At 41.4% G+C, this 18,731-nt stretch overlaps 1 protein-coding gene across 1 annotated transcript in view; it reads left to right on the forward strand.

Annotated features, from left to right (window-relative positions):
• LOC137278257 (uncharacterized) overlaps window positions 1-18,731 on the forward strand; it is a 133,490-nt gene that overhangs the window by 36,061 nt on the left and 78,698 nt on the right. Inside the window, exons 13-31 of the mRNA XM_067810481.1 lie at window positions 124-212; window positions 1,130-1,243; window positions 2,216-2,299; window positions 3,200-3,427; window positions 4,452-4,614; window positions 6,664-6,782; window positions 7,611-7,799; window positions 8,052-8,293; window positions 8,923-9,146; window positions 9,615-11,381; window positions 11,906-12,047; window positions 12,288-14,011; window positions 14,572-14,763; window positions 14,898-15,032; window positions 15,416-15,682; window positions 16,248-16,604; window positions 17,129-17,308; window positions 17,809-17,925; window positions 18,424-18,576. Of these exons, the coding sequence (XP_067666582.1) occupies window positions 124-212; window positions 1,130-1,243; window positions 2,216-2,299; window positions 3,200-3,427; window positions 4,452-4,614; window positions 6,664-6,782; window positions 7,611-7,799; window positions 8,052-8,293; window positions 8,923-9,146; window positions 9,615-11,381; window positions 11,906-12,047; window positions 12,288-14,011; window positions 14,572-14,763; window positions 14,898-15,032; window positions 15,416-15,682; window positions 16,248-16,604; window positions 17,129-17,308; window positions 17,809-17,925; window positions 18,424-18,576 (6,486 nt within the window). The remainder of the gene's footprint in view (window positions 1-123; window positions 213-1,129; window positions 1,244-2,215; window positions 2,300-3,199; window positions 3,428-4,451; window positions 4,615-6,663; window positions 6,783-7,610; window positions 7,800-8,051; window positions 8,294-8,922; window positions 9,147-9,614; window positions 11,382-11,905; window positions 12,048-12,287; window positions 14,012-14,571; window positions 14,764-14,897; window positions 15,033-15,415; window positions 15,683-16,247; window positions 16,605-17,128; window positions 17,309-17,808; window positions 17,926-18,423; window positions 18,577-18,731) is intronic.

The following is an 18,731-nucleotide window of genomic DNA, read 5'->3' on the forward strand; positions in this document are numbered from 1 at the left end:
TCACATATATGATCTGTATCTCACACATATGATCTATAGATTTATATCTCACATGTACTTCTGTATCTCACATGTGTGATCTATATTTCTGTATCTCACATGTATGTGTGCCATGTATTACAGGTAACAAGTGTGTTGACCCAACTGTGGCACCAGAGCCATGCCAGAAAGGACAATACCAGGACACCACTGGCTCAAACTCTTGCAAAAATGTAAGACATTCACAGAAATTTGGATTTTTTGCACTAATTAGAATTTGTGTTAGTTAGTAAATCATTGTTCTCAAGTGAAGTCAAATGGACTGCAGTGTGTTTCAGTGTGATCATGAGGCATTCTTTGTACTCACCATCACTGTCACAGGAGGAGGTTGTCCAGGGTGTATTGACCACCTTCCTTTCAGCCATCTTAAACTTGCCGAAGGCCGGTCTGTCAGCAAATCTGACCACACTCTACCCGAGGCTTGAATATTTGTATCACAGATTGGCATTGTTGAATTTCCAGCTCTATTTACATGTTCTAATATCATGAATATTCATCAGTTCTCATCAATGTGAATTGTTCTTGGCCCGACCTTGTGAACAGCACAATGAGCTGTGAGGTGAGATGGTTGATAAGGAGTGAAAAGGGAATGTACAATGTTAAAGCTCTACAACCCAATAGAGTGAAAATACTGATACATACCTAAAACTGAAATATTGGGAATAGGAACCCTGTTCATTGAATGGTGTATTTTTTGCTGAAAAAGAAAAATCAAAGAGTTTCTGTAAGAATAGACTTTTGGAAATGTCTATTTGTAAGACACCCAATGCCATGATATTTTTGTTTCTTTGATTCCTGAAACATTGATGTTCTTCAAAGCTGAAAGTTGACACAAAAATATTTTGCCTTTACCCAGTGTTTTAAGAATAGCATCAACAAGAAATAATGCTTCATTTGACATTCCTATCCTGGAAACTGATTGACTGTGTAAAAAAAAATTGTTGCCTTAATAAATTTAGTGTTTGATCTCTTCACTTCAGACATGTCTACCTATTTTTCTTGGGGCAAACCCTAACCCTGAATCAGCAGTGGGGATTTACTCTCTCACTCACAATTTCCGTGAGTAATGATTATATTGTTTATGTTCCAGTGTCCCACTGGCTACTACAACACGGCCACAGGCCAGAGCAAGTGCACTATCTGTCCAGCCGGCTACAAGTGCCCAGACTCCACCGTCAGCCCTGTTGCATGCAGTAGTGGAGAGGTACATGATGTCACTGGCTTTAGTATTGCAAGAAACTGTGTTTCTCAATAACAAGCATTACTGCCACGTGTTTGTAGATACTAATTCTTCATTACGGAATATAAGGTCCATTTTGTTGTAGCCATTATTTCTAATTGGCAAATCAAGCCACGAAGTGGTTCCAGTAAGAGGTAAACCAGCAATAATGTGTAATAATTATATTGAAATTTCTCATGTACCCAGTGTAACAAGCTTGTGGCCATCATCTCTGCATGTTTTCTTTGGTATTAGAGAGCTGCAGTGTTCACCGAAAGATCAAAGTTATTCGGTGTCCAATTCTACAGATGTATGTTTATGAAATCTGTTTTGGTAAGGTACTAAGTATCTCTTGTACCAGAATGGAAGCTGGACCCTCTGATACCATGTCAGTGGCTTGCACAAAATATATATGTGCCCTGACATTTAACAGAAGAAATATGGTACTTTCACATCTGAAATTAAAATATGAAGGTGTGGTACCTTTAATTTGCTTCTTACGTATTAAATTTGGTTAAGATTGTGTATAGCTCACAGTGGTATAATCTTGATATAAGGCCTTTAAGTCATGATAATAAGTAATGATTGATAACAAAGGAGATCTGTGATAATGGGTCTGTATGTTCTTATGGCTTGGTGTTAATTATATTTGTATCTATATGATAGATCTCTGGTTGTACAGTCATGTGCCTGTCAAACATTAATTTAATCTGGTTCCTTGGCATACATGAAGTGGTACTGCAGAACGGAATAAACTGAAGCTGTGTGACAGAGAGGTTGACAAGGCCCTGTTAGAGGAGGGCCTGTTTCTGTTGACTGATGTACTGAGTTGACTGGTATGAGAGTTTAGTTGACTCAGTGACAATGTCTTGGGCCTGGTATTCATGTACAACCAACACTGTGAAACATGGTGTCAGACTACTGAATATTGTGTATTTATTGTTTCTACTTGGGCAGTTTTCGAATGAAGGGTCGACTGCATGTCAGTCTTGTCCTCCGGGTCAAGTATGTGGAGGGACTGGAACTCCCACATCATGTCAGGTGAGTTCTTGCTGTATTTACCTATTTTGTTTTTTATTTATCCAGTGTGAATACTTTATTTACCCATTTTATTCTATATTTATTCAACAATCCTAATGTGTTTACTCATTATATTGTCTATTTATCCAACTTCCCTTCTTTGTTTACCCATTTTGTTATCTATTTATTCAACATCCATACTTTAATTACCCATTTCATTCTCCATTTATCCAACATCCCTACTGCTTACCCAGTTTATTCCTTCTTTATCCAACATTCCTATTGTTTTTACCCATTTTATTCTATATTTATCCAATGTCCCTACTGTGTTTACACATTTTTATAATTCATTTATTCAATGCCTGTACTATGTTTACCCATTCCATTCTTTATTATCTAACATCCCTGCTTTATTATTATTATAGCACCACCCAGTATATTTTGCAAAAACATAGGTTGGCACCTAGGAAATCATTCAGAAAAAAAGAGCTATCATAATTTGGTTGAGTAATATTAGTTGAAAGCAAAATCATAATGGAAATTATTTTGTACTTTCAAAAGGATGCATGTGCTTTTGGAACGTGAAAATCAGAAGTGACTGTTATATGGTCACATGATTGTCAGTTTTAACAAGTGAAACCTAAATTTAACATTCTTGTACAAGCTCAACAGGAATAGTTATTTTGAATTAAAAAGCAGTGTCACCATATCTGTAACAATATTTCCTTAAATTGTAAATACAAATTATTATGACATCCCTGAATCAGTTACCAGATGAACCCTCTCACTTAACGTTTTGTTCTTATTATATTTATTCAATGACCCTAAATGATTAATGTTTCAAATTCATAGTGTTTTCCCCCCTCCTGTACATTAATCTTAGAAAGGAATATTTGGTTAACACACCCTCTATGTTTTTAGTCAGGAGAGTATGTGGGAGCCTCTGGGTGTGAGGACTGCCCAGCAGGATCAGCATGTCCCTCCCCTATCACCCCACCACAGGCCTGCCCATCAGGGACCTACCAAGATGCCACGAAACAGACCAGCTGCAACACCTGCCCTGAGGGCAAGTCCTGTGTAGATGTTGCCGCCACCCCAGTTGATTGTACTGCTGGATTCTTCAGCGCAGCTGGGGAAGGAACGTGCACGGTAAGATCGGCAAGATAATCACATCTTCATGTTTATGATATTGTATTAATACAGTCTCAGGTTAAACTATAGTGAGGGACAAGGGGATTTTTTTATATAAAGTAATTATATCTATGCAGAGTTGTGTACCTTACATGTTCCAGGATTCACTAATCTTTGATTTTTAGACAACAAACTACGCAGTGAATAATACAGCATGGAAAATTTGTTGTGGCATAGAACCAAGCTGTGTGTTCATTTTAGGCAACTTGGTAGATAATGATCTAAGAGAAAAGTGAACAAATTGCAGTTATCATTGGGTATGTTGCAGTACTGAAACTGACCAACGGCAACTCCTGCCATCATCTGAAAAGAGTATTGTCCCCTCATCATGACTGGATCCTCAAAATTTTCCTGATCATGGTCACTGCGTTGTAAATGGGAACATTGTGTGTAGTGTATTTTTGTCATCATGCAGTGCCTGTGGATGAAATAAGACAGACATGTTGCTGAAATCAGTGTACAGCCTTCTGTCATTATAAGTTATTATATCATGTCAAGGGAAATATGCCTCTGGCTCAGGGAATACAACCTTACTTGGGACAGATGAAACTCTCTGTTTCCCATGACTTAATGTGATAATGCATTTATCTACCTAAATGCTTTACTAAATACAAAGAAAACAATATGTATTGTATTGGTGTGTTTTTAGAAATGTCCCCATATTTCCCTGGACATGATGTGATAACACATTTATCTGGCCAAATGCTAAATCAAAAGAAAACAATACGCATTGATACCAGCTAATCGAATGATCTCAATGCAGTGCCCGTCACTAAAGGCTTGACAATGCTTCTCTCACTTCGTGTGGTCACCAAGGTGTGGTAGGATAACATGACTTTTGTACGCCCTGCTCACGGATTGTAATGGGTGTACATGGTATTTTATCAGAGTCATGTGAACCAATCAAAACTCAACATTCTTACATGAGGCTAGATAAACTCTTTTGTCTATCCGACAACAAGACACTATGGTGTGTTTTTAGAGATGTCCAGAAGGATACTACAGCGCTGCTGTTGCTGGCTCCTGTAGTGCCTGCCCTGCAGGACAGATGTGTTTCGATGGCACCAACTTCATCACCCCTGTCAACTGTGACCCTGGGAAGTACAGCCGTCTTGGAGAGGCCACATGCAAAAACTGTGATGCAGGTGAGACAGATTCATCACTATTACTGGTTTATGTTAGGCAGATAAAAAACACAAAATAATGTTTGCTAAATATTATATTATATAAATTGTCTGGTCCAGACTCAGTTACTTACAGATTACCATCATATAGCTGGAGAATTGCTGAGTGCAGTGTAAAACTAAACTCACCCACTTGCTGCTTGTGTAAACATACAGTGTATTATACTTCCATGAGTAGAAATAACATCACAAAATATGTAATTAGTGGACCTTGGGTTTTGTTTTCCTACGTTCCTTGAAAGTAGAATAATTTGGCATTTTTTTCAAGATGTTTTCAGAAATCAGTTTGTTGTCACATCTCTCGTTTTCTGCAGACTTTGTAAGTTTGTGTTAGTGTAGTGCAAATGTGCATGAGCGTCCTTGAGAGATTCACGACAGTGCATCAGGGGGTCATTGACTGACGTCTCGGTGAATGCAGTGTACTTTAAGTGAAGATTAATGAATTGATGGAATGATATGTTTTTATTATTTTATTCCTTCAGTAGTTGTATTTTCAACTTATTTCATGTTTAATGTTTTTAAATCACTATACTGCCTTTTTGTCAGTCTATTTGCAGCTGAACATATATATATATATTTTGCCAATCCAGGATATATAAGCGTATACACATATTCTTCTACAGTATAACTGTTTATGCAATGTATTTATATGTGCCCCTATTACATCAGTATTATTTCTGTGATATTTTTCACAACAAAAACATAACCACCTTGACTTCTGCATGCAAAGTAGTTTTTCTTATCCAACTTGCAGTTGTAGATCTAGTGTATTGAGTCTTGGGTGGTGGGTTAGTCCGGTGATCACTCGTCATGACAAAGATCTGTGTTCGATTCCCCACATGGGAACAATGTGTGAAGCCCATTTCCAGTGTCCGCCACCGTGATATTGCTGGAATATTGCTAAAAGCATTGTAAAACTAATGTAACTCAATCACTGTATACCTAGTCTGCATTGATGCTCATGCTGTTGATCACTGTCTCGTCCAAACTTGATTATTTACAGACTGCCCCGATATAGCTCAAATATATCTGAGTGCAGTATTACACAACAAACAACTGAGGCCATAATGTTCTGAAAACATATTTTCTATGTTATTACCTGTTAGTGTTGTTGTGACCCATGAACATCTGGGGTAGAATAGGTCTTCAGCAACCCAAGCTTGCCAAACAAGGTGACCATGCTTGTTATAAGAGACTACTTATGGGATTGGGTGGTCAATCTTGTTGACTTGGTTTACACATGTCATCGGTTCCCAGTTTTGCAGATCGATGCTCATGTTGTTGGTCCCTCGATTATTTATAGACCAGTGCCATATAGCTGCAATATTGCTGATTGTGGCCTAAAAACTAAACTCACTCACTCACTCATTAGTATTCTTATCATTGTCATGGTTATTGCTCATAGTGTTTCTGTTGTATGAAAGTCATTAGACTATATCTTTCACTTCCTGGTTTACAAATGTTAAAGTTCATTAAAAATACTTTTTGTTCAGTAGTTCTTATACATTGCAGTTCATTTCTGAAATTATGTATCACCATGGATTTCACACATTTTCTTGCTTGGCACAAGGCAGAAATTTTAATTTTTGTAATATTTTCTCTTGTACAAAAGCTGTTCAATATATTTTTCACCATCTGCATATTATTCTGTTTTTCAACCCTTCAATGAGTTTCACAGATTGGATTCAAAAGTTGGTCACCAAATGAACATGAAGTAGCAAATAACCTAAATATGAAACAGACGAAGTAGACCAACCTCTTGATTATATGTGTCTCACAGTTCTAACAAGTAATTAAAAGAGTGTTGGGATCTTTCTTTGTCTTATCAATCTGTTTGTGAAATAGACGCTTTCACAGTCTTTCTGTGCTATATGTAACTTTATTAGAAAAAGGAAATTGTTCCTTATGTGAATTAAACTGAAAATGTCAAAACAACTAATTTATCAGAAATCAACCAAATTGGGTTTTTTTTCAACTATTGTATGAATTCCTGGGCTTGTTCTTCTATAGGCACCTACAGCATTGCAGGATCCTCAGGCTGTTCCTTGTGTCCTGCTGGCAAATCCTGTTTAGATCCTAGTCAAGCACCTGCTGACTGTGCCACGGGATACTATAGTCTGGAGGGAAAGGTGAGACTGATATGTCAGGTTTACTAGTGATAACCCTGTCCCCTGTAACTTGGACTTTAAGACCATGTTTAATGGTATCAGTTTTGGCAATTTTTAGCAATATCCTGAAAAACATAGCATGTACCAAATGTGGTGATGCAGTACAGAAATGTTTTGAACTCATTTTTATTTTGTTAATGCATGAGGACACAGGTGCCCATGTCGGCTTAGGTGTGCTGTAGCTGTACAGAATTGTGTCCCTTGGTTGTGTTTGACCATGCTTTTCAGAATTGTACTGTCCTGTTATGAAACACTTGATTCAAAATTTTGTTTAAAAGGCCACTTGCCAGAGGAAAAGTGACTTTGAAAAGTAGCTTGTCCTGACTAATTTTCCAGTTGCCCTGATTTTATGACATAATCATGATATTGTAATTGTGACAGAATAAATCAACATGGTACTTAATGTTAATGTGATAAATGGCAAAGAAAGATAACTCAGCTTTATTATCATTGTGAAATTTAATGGCTACATTTTGTGCAGATATGCAATGTATTCCAAGTTTGTTTGCAGTTGGAAGCCGTAAGCAGAAATTATCTAGTAACCCACAGACAAGTATCATACCTTTATTTTGATTGCCCGATGTGAAAACTGATTTGTCATGGGCCTCGGATGATGGGATTTTTTAATCCCTGAAAATAGCCACATAATTCAGTTACCAAACACATTTTCATTATTTCATGAGTACATGTTTCATGTCATGTGAAAGTGCCAAATACGTTTCTAATTCGTTTGTCACATATTCCACTGTAATGACCATTTCTTCTTTCTCTTTCACTGTATTTTTTAAGGTGGAGAGCTGCACCATCTGTCCTGCAGGCCATGAGTGTGCCACCAAGTCTGATCCTCCTGTGCTCTGTGTCATTGGTCAGTATTCCACCCAGGGCCTGGATGCATGTCTGGACTGTCCTACTGGTCAGTCTTGCTTGGACCCTGCTGCCACCCCCCTCAACTGTGTAACTGGCTACTACAGTCCTGCTGTGAGTCTTGTAGTCAAAATATGAGTCCTTTTCTTTTGTTCATTCTTGTTGTGCATGTAGAGAAACACTTCATTTGACCAAAGAAAACATTTTAAGAAGGTTGTAAAAAGCGTTTGCAAAATAATAATAAGATTCTGGGGTTGTTATTAAAGATTAATATCAGTAATTTTGTGTATTCGGGATGATTTCTTTCTTCCATTTTTTTTTGAGATATTTTTTTATTCTTCAATATATATGGTGTCTACTCCCCAGGGAACAAGCACCTGCCTGCCCTGCCCAGCTGGATATGATTGTGACCCCTCCAAGGATGCCCTTGATCCATGCTCCAACGGCTTCTACAGCACAGGGTCCATGGCCTGTCAGGAATGTCCAGCAGGGTCCATGTGCCCCATGCCATCAATTGGACCAATTGCCTGCCGAAAAGGATCTTACGCCTTAGCTAGATCCACAACATGTACTACCTGTCCAGCTGGTAGCAAGTGTCCAACTACAAAGTAAGTGTTCTATGGAAGAAACATGGGATTTACAGATCAACATTCCTTAATGTTCCACTCATTCAAATCAGATCTTGGTGCTACAGAAAAATCTATGGCAGCCCACTACAGGTTCAACCCGTGAAGGTCCCGTGGTAGAGTAGGCCTTCAGCAACCCATGCTTGCCATAAAAGGCGACTATGCTTGTCGTAAGAGGCAACTAATGGGATCGGGTGGTTAGGCTCGCTGACTTGGTTGACACATGTCATCGCAGATCGCAGCTTATGTTGTTGGTCACTGGATTGTCTAGTTCAGACTCAATTATTTACAGACAGGGAATGAATGAGTCAGACAGGGAATGATTTTTGGTAGGAAATAAGATTACCAAGGCAAGATTCATGTTTTACACGGACAACCTTCAGTAACCCTCTACAACAGTAAGGCGATGCACTGATAATGTGGTACAAAGGCTGAAGCTTTTCTATAGGCTATTACCACTCCACTATTTAAAGTTCAAGGAAAAGTCCTAAATGGGCCATAAGATACAAAAAAGATCAGAATATATTTAAAACTGTGAACAGATGGAAAAGAATGTTCTATAAAAATGTGGCTTGGTGCTCGCCCATTAAATTCCCTTCCTTTCTACTTAGTGCTGCTCCTGTGCCTTGTGTGGGTGGGGAATACAGTCTGAGTGGCTCTGACACTTGCACCAAGTGTCCTGCTGGCTATTCCTGTCCAGCAGGGGCAGGTTCTCCCACATCCTGTGTGTCTGGGACATACGCTGTCACGGGCCAAGCAGCATGTCAAGGTTGTCCAGTTGGGTCAGCTTGTCCATCTACTACAACAGCAAGCAACATGTACACCTGTCCTTCTGGTAAGTTGTAATGACAGTTGTTAGATATAAGGAATGAACACCTTCTGTGTGTATGAAGGGTAATAATGTTCATTCATAATTTAAAGACTGAGGTTAAAATTTTTATTGGTAATCCTGTGTACATGTCAGGTATGTACAAGCACATAATGGGTTCAATGTTTCAAAATAAGGGCTGTGTCAGTAGACTCAAATTATAGTTGCATTTAGCTATTATAGCAAAACATGGTTGTGAAATAGCAGACCTCCATTTGTAATTAATCACAATACGAGGTAGATACATGCATTGTTCAGTACAGCAAACGACAGTGGATACAAGGTGCTGTTCCAACAAAATGTAGCCACTTGTAATTTTATTCTAATTAGAAACTTGTTAAAAATGGAAAGAAAAGCAAAATGGGACATTTCCTTGAACAAAATTTACAGCAGTCATACAAGCATTCAGTTGTCTAATTCATTTTTTTTTTGCAGGATCCTATTCACTAGGTAACCAGTCTAGCTGCACAGTGTGTACAGCAGGATTCTTCTGTCCCGACACCAGTAGCGACACCAGCACTGCCTGCCCTGCAGGCTTCTATGCCCTCAGTGGTTCTCCTTCCTGCAAACCATGTGAGGCAGGCTGGCAGTGCCCTACCGCTGATGCTACCACCAGAGTAAGATGCACACAGGGGTATTACTCAGTTGGAAATGCTACCGCATGCACAGAGTGTCCTGTCGGTAAAGCTTGTCCAGCAACTGACACTGACCAGTTTGTCACCTGCGGACCTGGGTCATACTCCATTGGTAAACAGACTGCATGTACATCATGTCCTGCTGGATACGAGTGCCCCAATACTGACGCTGACACCAAGGTCAAATGTCAGGATGGAACGTACAGTGAAGGAGGAAGAGATGCGTGTGTGGATTGTGAAGCCGGATACATGTGCCCCACCATCTATGACAGCTACAAGATTGCATGTGCTCCAGGAACATTTGCTGAAGCCAAGAAGATTGAGTGCACAGCTTGCCCTGCAGGAGAGGAGTGTCCAGATACTAAAGCTCCTGGGTCTGCATGTCCAGATGGTTACTACAGTTTAGGAAGCCAGCCAGCCTGCACTGTTTGTCCAGCAGGTTTCCAGTGTTCCAACAAAGGTGTTAAACCAGCTATATGTCCAGAGGGCCAGTATAGCCCCGAGAAGTCCATAGCTTGTAGTAATTGCAAAGCAGGATATGCTTGTCCTGAGGGTAGTACTCAGGAAGATCCCCCAAGTGCGAAATGTAAGCTAGGATACTACTGTACTAATGGAAAGGATGAACTGCCCTGTCATAAAGGAAAATATGGAGATGCTTTTGGATACACATCTGATGGAGACTGTAAATCATGTCCTCAAGGGTACTATTGCCCCGAGGGAACTGCAGGACTGCCATCATCAAGTCTGATTTGTCCAAAGGGACACTATTGCGGTCCAGAAACTGGAGACTATAAGGAATTCCCTTGTCCTGCTGGAAAGTTCTCTAATAATCTTGGTAATGTACAAGTAAGCGAGTGCTCTACTTGCCCTGAGGGTCGTTTTTGTCCAGAGGGCACAACAGATCCATGGTTTGATGCCAATGTTTGCCCAAGGGGTTCCTACTGCCCATCTGGAACAGGCTCACCTAATGCATGTCCATCAGGGAAGTACACTGCTGAAACAGGCTCCACTGGTTTGGAATTTTGTAGACAATGCCCTGCTGGCCACTACTGTGCTGCAGGAACACCAACACCCACTCAGTGCGCACCAGGAACCTTCAACCCAGATCCTGAACAAGGTGACATCAGCAGCTGCAAGGCTTGTACCTCAGGTCAGGCATGCACAGAGTATGGTCTTACTGAACCCAACTCACGATGTTCACCTGGCTACTACTGTCCCGGAGGCAATTACCGTGCCAATCAGTCTGAATATGCATGTCCTGCTGGAACATACACGAACAATAACAACCTGACTGCTATAGAACAGTGTGAGAAATGTCCTGAAACTGTAGCCTGTCTCATCGGGACTGGGGGAGTGCAGAAACCTCCTGTTGCATGTGCCAAAGGTCACTACTGTAGAGAGGGAACTGGAGCCCCGACCCAGTGGCCATGTGCTGCTGGTACCTGGACCAACCTGACCAACTTAGCCAACCAGGAGGGATGTTCTCCTTGCCCCAAGGGATACTACTGTCTAGAAGGCTCTGCAGCTCCCACAGGCCTCTGCTCCAAGGGACACTGGTGTCCTGAGCGTAAGTCACCATATATGATTATGCTATAGCAGCATGTAATTAAACATATGATTGGTTGAAAATTCATAACTATATATGTAGTATATGTGGACTTTTTCTCTAAGAGAAATCAGCTGTTTTTTGGTACACAGGCAATGAATTTAAATTTTTTCTTGCCCAAAGTTAAAAATTTACAGTTTGCATATTATCTGATATTATCAAATCCATGGTGACTCAGGCCAATTAGGAATGTTATAACTCTATTTTGAAACGGAAAGTGTTCAGTGAATTGTTTGATATAGTGTTTATGATTTCACTTCTTTATTATCTGTTGCTATGCATATTAATTTTAGCAAATTTATTTGTGAACTGATTGATCCCAGTAGCAGGGGTTCCTTTTGGTGCAGGGTGCCGTTTTACAATGACAAGTGATCTTAGCTTTAAAACGTTTTGTACTATGTCTCCCTTTGTAACTGCTATTTAACTCCACCATGATCAGGGTTTGTTGTGGTGCAGTATTGTAATCCCACACTGACTGTATCTAGGCACAGAATATGGGGACCAGCACCCCTGCCATGCTGGCTCCTACAGTAACAACACTGGTAACATCAGGTGGGAGCAGTGCGTGGACTGCCCCGAAGGCAACTACTGTCCACAGGCCTCCGTACTGCCAACATCATGCCCAGCGTGAGTATTGTCGACAGAGATACTTATCTGATTTCTGTTTGCTGTATAACTTATGATTTCCTTATATGTATGTAATGAAGTATGCTGCGATTCATTATGTCTATATTATATCAATATTTTGCTTGGTTGAATTATGACAAGATTGTATGTACTTAGCAGATCTACAGATATCTTTATGTGATATTGGAAGTTAAAACATGTTTCTTGAGATATCAGTATTTCTTCTTTGCTAATTTGCAGTGGTACATTCCGTGAGGACAAGAAGGGAGAGAAACTGACAGACTGTGGAGACTGTACAGCTGGTTACTACTGTCCTGGATTGGGGAACATTGAGCCGCTTCCTTGTGAGAAGGGAAATTACTCTGCCAGTGGCGCTGACTCCTGCACTACATGTATGGCAGGGTACTACTGTGACCAGAATGCAACCAGCCAGGCCTTCATGACTACGGAAAGAATCTGTCCTGCTGGTGTGGAGTGTCCACCAGGGATGTGCAAACAGCCAGATCTGATCGTCGACAAATGCAGGACTGGTCACTACTGCCCAGCAGGAGATGTCAACCCCTATCCTGTCCCATGTCCAAATGGCACCTACAATCCTGATTTTGGACGGAAACAAGTGTCTGACTGTGTTCAGTGTACACCCGGGTCATACTGTATTCCTGAAGGGTTATCAGCTCCTGCAGGAGATTGTCCTGGTGGTTACTACTGTCCATTAGGAACAGGTCCTCCTGAATCTTACCCCTGCCCAATAGGATTCTACAGAAATGGATCAGCCAGAGAGTCTTTTCAGGACTGTACAGAATGTATATCAGGTTTCTATTGTGATAGGGAAGGTCTTGCAACACCAATAAGCTGTCCACGGGGGTTCTTCTGCGTCAGTGGAAGCACATTCCCACAACCCTGTCCACTAGGTACATATGGAAATTCCACAGAACTGAGAAGAAGCACGGACTGCACGCCCTGTCCAGGAGGCTACTATTGTGATGGCATCGGTAGGGTGGAACCAACTGATGTATGTGATGCAGGCTTCTACTGCAGAGAAAAAGCTTATACCTCTGCCCCTCCTGATGGACCTACAGGAGGTGTGTGTCCTGCTGGAGGATACTGCCCACCTGGAACTGCCTATCCTGCATCCTGTCCAGTTGGAAAATACAGCAAATCTCCAGGGGCCAAGACAGAGTTTGATTGTATACCATGTGACCCTGGGTTTTACTGTGCAGGCTCTAGTAGTACTGATGCCTCCCAAAAGTGTGCGGCTGGCTACTACTGCACTGGTGGTTCTGGAATTGCAACTCAATTTGACACCCCAGCTGGACATTACTCCAAAGAAGGAGCCTTCAAACCTGAACCATGTCCGAAAGGTAGCTACCAAAGAGCCAGCCGTTCTGGAGAATGTGACCTCTGTGCTCAGGGCTACTACTGCAATGGAACAGGAACAGTTGAACCCATCCTGTGTCCAAAGGGCTATTACTGCCCTGAAGGAACAGACTTCCCTAATCCATGTCCAAGGGGCACCTTCCTGCCAGATGTAGGCCGATACCAAGAAGATCACTGTAACCCATGCACTCAAGGAGAAGCTTGTGAATATGTTGGCCTTGCAGATCCAAATATCAAATGCATGCCAGGCCATTATTGTACCCTGGGATCAAATACCTCTACCCCAATTGGCTTACCATTTGGAGATCTGTGTCCACCAGGATACTTCTGTCCTGAGGGAACATCAGAGTATGTGCACAGTCCATGTCCTAATGGAACTTACACCAACTATACAGGGCTCCAAGCAGAGGAGAACTGCACCTTGTGTGACCCTGGCAGAGTCTGCAATGGCTATGGTCTGACTGAACCTAATGGTGTGTGCGCTCCAGGGTACTTCTGCAGGGGTGGGGCTGCCACAGACAAGCCCAGCGATGGTGGTGCTACAGGGGACCCTTGTCCCAAGGGAAACTACTGCCCAGAAGGAACAGGTATGTTGGAACAGGTGTAGTGATTAAATACCTCTTTGGAGCACAATTCATATTGCAAGAACTTCAAAAAGTAGGTTATCTGAAAGACCCATGTTGAAACTTATAGTAAGGGCCACTACACTTCTGTTAATCACTGTTCTTAATCTCAAACATGTAACATGTAAACCCTTGCCTAGATCAAGATACAAATTGATCTTCAGTAACCCATGCTTGTCATAAGATGCGACTAGCAGGATCATGTGGTCAGAATTGCTGACATAACTGACACGTGATCGTATCTCTATTTGCGTAGGTCAATGCTTATGCTGTTAATCATGCGATTGTATGGGACATACTCCATTATTTACAGACCACTGCCATATAGCTGTAATATTGCCGAGTACTATTCAGAGCACTGATGAACCCAATATGGGAGACTCCTAGGTGTATTGCATTGTATCCTTCACTGCAGAGGTATGATGGTAATGCTTCGATATCTCAATTATGTAAATTCATTTGCTACGTGTAATTCTGAATTAGTGTCATTGAAGATAATGATTCTTACGTTGTCTTTGTTCCAGGTGAACCTCTACCCTGCCCACCTGGGTCCTTCAACAACGTGACAGGGAGAGCCACCTGTATGGACTGCCCAGCCAGCTTTTTCTGCTCAGATGGTGAGATCCCTCTCAGATGTCCACCAGGGAGGTACTGCCCAGGAAATACCACCACTGACCAACCCAAGTGTCCCAGAGGAACCTACAACCCAGACTTTGGTAAGTGATGCCAAGCAGTAGTGTTATCAGTATCATGCTCACTCTTTTGCATGAATGTTTGTTGGTTTGTTTCTTATTAATTGCCTGTTTCTTATGTGATCTGCTAAACTTTTCATCATTACATCCTCTTCTAGAAATGTCACATGTGGATGACTGTAGACCATGCAAAGGAGGCTACTTCTGTGATGCCCTGGGAGCTAAGAATTTTGACTTCAGTGAGAACGATACAGGCACTGGACCTTGTGCAGCTGGATACTTCTGCAAACAAGGTAAGCTGACATCAGGAGCTGCCGAAGACTTGTGGTAGTTTGAGAGACATCGTTAGACTGGCATTGTGGTGGTCTTAGGTCAGGAGCTACTGAAGACTTGTGATTGGCAAGGATTAGAAATATCTGATAATCAGACAAGGGTTTTGACCAGGGGTGTGGCTGCCACAAGGTGAAACTTGTGTAGTTCAGTTACACATCACCTTATAGTAATATTTTTCACACAAATTAACCATGATATTTTTCAACTTTCCCTGTCTGCATTTCCATACTTCCATTTTTATTGATGAACCACCATGTTTTATCTATGTTCAAGCCAGAAGACATAGCTAATCTCTTCATCTCACATGATTTTCTTCATCACTTTTAATCCTCTGTATTCCCAGGTGTGAACGTAAGCACTCCAACTGATGCAACGACCACTGGCATCGGAGGGCCATGTCCTGTTGGCTTCTACTGCCCCGAACAGACAGAAGACCCCATTGCTTGCCCCAACGGCACCTACAGGGACGCCATCATGGGCACCAACCCCACCGACTGCCTGGACTGCAAACTCGGACAGTACTGTGGCTCAACAAACTTGTCTGACTCCTCTGGGCCTTGTTGGCCGGGCTTCTACTGCTATCGAGGAAACAATGTTCCAAATCCTACAGGTTTGTCACTTCAGTCTAAAGATACTAATGATCAGTGCAAAGAAATTCAAGTCATTTACCTGTGCATACTATTTTGGTCTGTAAACCTCCTAGTTTAGTGATATCATGTCTGTTGAATTTGGGTATTTAGAAGCAGTTGTAGTATTAATAATGAAAATAAGAGAAATGCTGCATATTGATCCTTGACAGTTATTTTAGAAATATTTGAGGAAAGAAATTGAAATCTAGGAAATGGCTGAGATAGGTTTAAGTATTTAGTAAGCAGTTGATATACAATTTAACGCCTGATTCTAAATCTGGAATTGGACATATCCATTATTTTGAGTTAATTTATGGTCCTAGCAGTGTTTCGGTAAAGGTGTAATGTTGGCATTTTGCTCATCACTAACCATAGAGGAGTGGGTATACTCTCAGTGGTTCTGTAGACTTAAGATTTGACCTGTACCAGGTTTTCATTCTTAAACAAAACAAAAAAAAATAAAATTCTAATGGCCGAGTCTTCACTGCATCTGAGAAATCTGGAAAGTGTTCATCCAGAATAGTATATGAATTTTCTCCCCTGTAGGAGCTGAACCTGAGAAAGGAGGGCCATGCCCTGTGAGCCACTACTGTCCTCCTGGAACGTCCTACCCGTTGGAGTGTCCAGCAGGAACATACAACAATGTCACAGGAAGGGACGTCTGCTTCCAGTGTCCACCAAGCTACTTCTGTCCAGAGAACATCACCAACTATGAACTGTACCCATGTCCCCAGGGACACTACTGTCCAAACGGTACAGCATTCTCCACCCAGTTCCCATGTCCCAGAGGCTACTTCAGAAATAGCTCCATGGGGCAGTCCCAAGAAGACTGTGTTCTGTGTCCTGGGGGGCAATACTGCGGCACTGAGGGTCTCGCCTACCCATCAGGTCTTTGCGATGAAGGTGAGGTCCGATACAACTTTCAGGTGATTGGCAATGATGGTCAAATGCAAAATTTATTACAGTTAAGGGCTGAAAGAAGATGTTACATTTTAAGGAAACATGGAATGTCTATGGATGACAACCTCTTTCTTTTATGGTACAATGCTTAAGGATGACATCATGCCCATTTATCAGGATAGGGACAGTGGAGGATATTTGCGGTTAAATGTTAACTTTTCATGCTGACACTCTGGTCAATTCACCACATGGGTACAATGTGAAATGCCTGGTGTCCCCCGCCATGATATTGCTGGAGTATGTGGTAAAAGTTAAAACCCAACTCACTCACTCACACATTTGAGTGTGTAATTGATTAGTGCAATTCCAAACCATGACCTTGAAATGTTTCAAAGAAAAACGAAGTTGTCATCAGTAAAAGAGTTTAATTTCTTCTGTTCTTCTTAATGCCACATGATACTGTCCAGTATATTTGAAATACTCGCTCAGCTGCCCTGTTAAGTATGTTGAGTGCTTGTCCCAAATAGGTTACTTCTGTGTGCTGGGAGCATGGTCCAACAGGCCCACTGACTACAACAACTACACCTTCGATGATTGCCTGTGTCCAAGCAATGCAACTGGAGGGCAGTGTCGGCCTGGATACTACTGTCCAACTGGCTCTCAGGAACCCACCATCTGCAGGGAAGGACAATACTGTGCCACACCAGGTGAAGCCAGCGTCATTACATATCTACTGTTGTATTTGATGGTGGAAGGGAGGTCAAAGGATTCCCTCGTCAAGCCTGATTTGAGTCACATATCTGTAATTTGAAATTTGACCTTCAACTAATATTGTTTGGTCAGACAGAAAATACGTTCAGTGGAAGCTGTCAAAACCGTCATCTGTCAATTCTGGCAAGTTGTCAACAACGGCATAGAATATCAGTCCCATCTGTGACTTGTACATTTATCATCAGCTCTACAATTTGGCACATTGTCTAAACTTGATTATGTATTTAGTCCCAGTGAGTACCAGTTTAGACAGCTTCCACTGCATATAATATCATACCTCTAATATGAACCTCACTAACACAATGAGTGTGCCTACCAGTAGCTTTTTGTTTAATACTGAGGTAATTTTCCTTGTGTCCTCTAAAGCCTATATTTCCTAAGAGAATATTTTATGTGTCTAACATGTTTTCTCTATCAATGCTGTGTCCTGTCACAGGTCTTGCTGATGTGACAGGGCCATGTAGAGCTGGCTACTTCTGTGCTGAGGGAGCCACTCGAGATGATCCCACAGATGGTGTTACAGGAGATATCTGTCCCAGAGGGCGCTATTGTGGTGAGGGAACCTTTATTACATTAGTAGAGAGATGCTGATATAACCTTTGGTTTAATGATGGGGATAGTGAGATGCTATTGAGAGAGAGTGGTATACACTCTGTTTTAGGGATTGGAGATTTGACTTTGGAGAGAATGATATACCCTTTGTCATAATGACAGGGCTATTGTGAGAGAGAATAATATACGCCTTATTGATAGGATTGGGTGATGCTATGAGAAAATGATATACTCTTTATTGTATGTGCTGAATTGTAGAGGTGATTATAAGGTCTGAGCCACGGATGGGGGACTGAGATTTTATGCCGATGTTGACAACTTGTCAGATTAGACAGATGTTTTGACTGTAGTTGCCATGTTCCTCCTGTAGTTGCCATGTTCCACCTCATTGCCAGAATTATTATAGAGTGAGTGAGATGGATTGATATGAAAGATGTCTGCCATGTTATAATGCTGAATATGGGAATGAGTTCGGTAAGGTTCAAGTTATTGTACGCAGGAACGGGAACAACAACTGACCAGGAGAAGTGTCCTCTGGGAACCTACTCCAACCGAACTGGCAACCAGGCTGAAAGTGACTGCACTCCCTGTACTGAAGGAATGTATTGTGGAAGCCTGGGACTTACAGAACCTACAGGACCATGTGATGAAGGTGACCCAGAAGTTTTGATCATTTATTGTTGACTGTCATGTAGGAATGTGGAAAAGCAAAAACTGAAGCAAATCATGAACTGAGCAAATATGTTGACATTGCTGACAAGGTCTGCACTTCTTATAATAATGACGTTATAGTTTGCTGCTATATGT

This window comes from Haliotis asinina, chromosome 3, assembly GCF_037392515.1.
Source record: "Haliotis asinina isolate JCU_RB_2024 chromosome 3, JCU_Hal_asi_v2, whole genome shotgun sequence".
Taxonomy (NCBI): domain Eukaryota; kingdom Metazoa; phylum Mollusca; class Gastropoda; order Lepetellida; family Haliotidae; genus Haliotis; species Haliotis asinina.